This window comes from Malurus melanocephalus, unplaced genomic scaffold (genome assembly GCF_030028575.1).
Source record: "Malurus melanocephalus ecotype Western Australia unplaced genomic scaffold, MMel_1.1 scaffold_1046, whole genome shotgun sequence".
NCBI classification, from domain to species: domain Eukaryota; kingdom Metazoa; phylum Chordata; class Aves; order Passeriformes; family Maluridae; genus Malurus; species Malurus melanocephalus.
This window is the reverse complement of record NW_026624278.1, coordinates 92,035-94,650: the sequence shown is the minus strand read 5'-3', so window position 1 is coordinate 94,650 and position 2,616 is coordinate 92,035. Positions and strand designations below refer to the sequence as shown.

General features: G+C 60.3%; 1 protein-coding gene across 2 annotated transcripts in view; it reads right to left on the bottom strand.

Moving 5' to 3' along the window:
* Nucleotides 1–36: 36 nt before the first annotated feature.
* Nucleotides 37–2,616, bottom strand: part of HDGFL2 (HDGF like 2) — a 9,223-nt gene continuing 6,643 nt past the window's right edge. The window contains exons 10-16 of one of the 2 annotated variants that reach the window (XM_057386765.1): nt 2,457–2,551; nt 2,010–2,083; nt 1,790–1,860; nt 1,573–1,674; nt 1,263–1,476; nt 533–656; nt 37–368 (exon numbers count right to left, since the gene is read on the bottom strand). In XM_057386765.1, coding sequence (XP_057242748.1) covers nt 275–368; nt 533–656; nt 1,263–1,476; nt 1,573–1,674; nt 1,790–1,860; nt 2,010–2,083; nt 2,457–2,551 — 774 coding nt within the window. In that variant the 3' untranslated portion in view covers nt 37–274. Of the gene's footprint in view, nt 372–532; nt 657–1,262; nt 1,477–1,572; nt 1,675–1,789; nt 1,861–2,009; nt 2,084–2,456; nt 2,552–2,616 lie in introns of both variants that reach the window. The other variant, XM_057386764.1, reaches the window with a different exon arrangement.

Sequence of the window (2,616 nt, the reverse complement as noted above, 5' to 3'; positions counted from 1 at the left end):
CACAAGAAATTAGGTAGGAGGGAAAAAAATAAAAAAAAAAAAAAACAACAAAAAAAAAAAAAAAAAAAATTAAAAACGAGGAGAGGGACAAATACAGACACCAGCACAGCCCCCCCACAGGTGGTGCCACCGCAGGGATGGGACACGGGACAAGACCAAGGACATCGGCTACGGTGGGACTTAGTGAAGTGACTCAGGCAGGGACGAGGCACAGACTGCTCTCCCGTCACAGCCTCTCCTCCTCCTCCTCCTGCTCCAGGTGGGAGCTGCTTCCTCAGCTCTCCTCCTCCTCCTCCTCCTCCTCCTCCTCCTCCTCATCCGCAGCCTCCCGCTCCCGCTCCGGCCCGGCCTTGGGATAGTCCTGGAGGCTGCTGGGGGAGAGCAGGGCCAAGGAGAGCTCAGCCCTGGCTCCTCTGCCTCTCCTGGCCCCTCTCCCACACCCCAGCTCTGTCCTTTTACCCACGAGTCACCCCCAAATCAGCCCAGAGGGTCAGGGGGGGCTCCAGCCCCCAGCCCTGCCCCCCACACTCACTTGTTGTGGGGCTCCTCTGTGGAYGCCTCCAGCTCCCCAGCTCCTGGCCCTTGGCTTTTGTCCTTCTCCTCTGTGCCCTCTGATTTTTGGGACAGGGATTCACCATTCACAGGACCCGACAGGTCTGAAGGGGAGAAAAAGAGAGAGGTTCAGGCTCTTGGATCCCCCTCGTCCATCCCAACACATGGGGACTGAGGATCCACGGCCACAGATTGTCCCTGAGAGGACACCAGGCCTGGCCTGACCCCACAGCTTCAAGCAGGACCCCAAAATGTCCACCCCCCATCCCAGAGGCACCAGCAGGGTGGATTTTCCCTGTCGGTTCCTCTGGGAAGGCTCTTGCAGCATCACCAGGACAATTCCAGGCAGGGACCTGGCTCTGAGGGTGGAAGATTGCAGTCACCACTCCCAAGTGGTGTCCAAGGCCATCTCCACATTCCTTCRTGCCTGGACCAGAGCTCAGGCTGGCAGGGAGGAGCCACCCTGGGCCAAAACGCAGCGTGGAGGCCCCCAGAGCCCGGGTGTGGGGCTCCAGCTTTGCCCTCTGCCCTCACTGCACACCCAGCCCTTTCCCACTCCTGGCACTGCAGCAGCACTGGAGGTGCTGATCCCAACACCACYGAGGCCAAGAGCCACCTCTCCGTGTCCCCATGTCCCCAGCAGGACAGGCCACACCCTGTGACAATGCCAGAACAGCTCGGGGACGTTCAGGGACACTCAGGAACGTTACCAGCATTTGTCTCCTCTTCCCCCTTCTCATTCCGTGTCTCTGCTCCCGACAGCTTCTCCTGGCCCTTCTCCACCTCCCCCTTGTCCTTCTCAGGCCCGGCYTTGTTGGCTTTCTGGATGGATTCCATCTTTGGTCCCAGCACACGCGACTTCAACCGGGTGTAGACCTCGGCAGCTTTTTCCATCACGTCCTTGTTGGCTTTGTAGCGACGGATCTGCCGCGGGGATGGGGAGGAGGGACCCCCTTAGGGCTTGGGGGGATGGGCAGAGCTCCCCGCTCGCCCCAGCGAGGGCTCAGCCCTCTGCTCTACCTTCTTGAGCGTGGCCACCACATCYGTGTGCTTCTGGAGGATGTGGGAGGTGACCTGCAGCGTGCCCAGCTCCTCGAGCGCGTTCAGACAACGTTTGATGTCCTGAGAGGAGAGCACCGGGATCAGGAGCTGTTCTGGGGGCACCTGGGGCACCCCCAAAGGGAGGAGGAGGAGGAGGAGGAGCATTCCCAGGGACAGCCCAGGCCAGGCCACTCACCGGATTATCCACCTTCAGCGCAAATTTGATCTCGCTGTGAAGTTTCTGGAGTTTCTCTTCCACTGTGGGCTCTGGAGCAAAGAGAGAAACACAGGATGAGGTGTGAGGGCTCAGCCCAGCCCAAAGCCCTGCCCAGAGCCCAGGATCTGCTCTGGAATCAGCCCTGGAGCCTTCCCCTCCCTCTCCTCCCCTCGGTGATGGGAAGAAGTGGCTCTCTCACCCTTTTTCTTCTCCATCCTCCTTTCGGGGATCGGGTCAGATTTCTTCCGGCCTCTTCCTTCCACTTTCAAAGGTCTGTGGGAAGGGGAGGAAAAGAGGGAAGGTGGTTGTGGTGAATCTCTGCTCACCACTGGCCTAACAATGGGGGTGGCATTGGCTGGAGCACCCCAAGACCCCTCCACCCTGGTCACCCCCAGGTGACAGCAGACAGGAAAAGCCCCAYGAGAGAAACCACCACGGAATCCCATCCTGGTAACCCCCACACCTCCTCCAGCCCCCTCAGCTCAGAGGAGGGGAGGAACAAACCCGGCCCCTCTGCAGGTGCTGCAGCCCCACGAGCTCCATCCCCACCCAGGGGTGCCAGGGCTGGAGCTGCAGAGGAACAGCCCCATTGCCAGGAGGAAAGGGGAGGGAGGGAGGGAGGGAGGGGAGATGTGGAGATGCTGACTTGTTCCGTGGCTTCTCCTCTGCTCGGCCCCTCTTCTCCTTCTGATTTGGTTTCCTTGACAACTCCGAGGGCTGCTTCTTCGCCGGCTTCTTTACCTTGGAGGAGAGAACAATGCAGGGAGAGCGGCAGAGCCCTCCCCGCTGCGGCGCACACGGAGCCA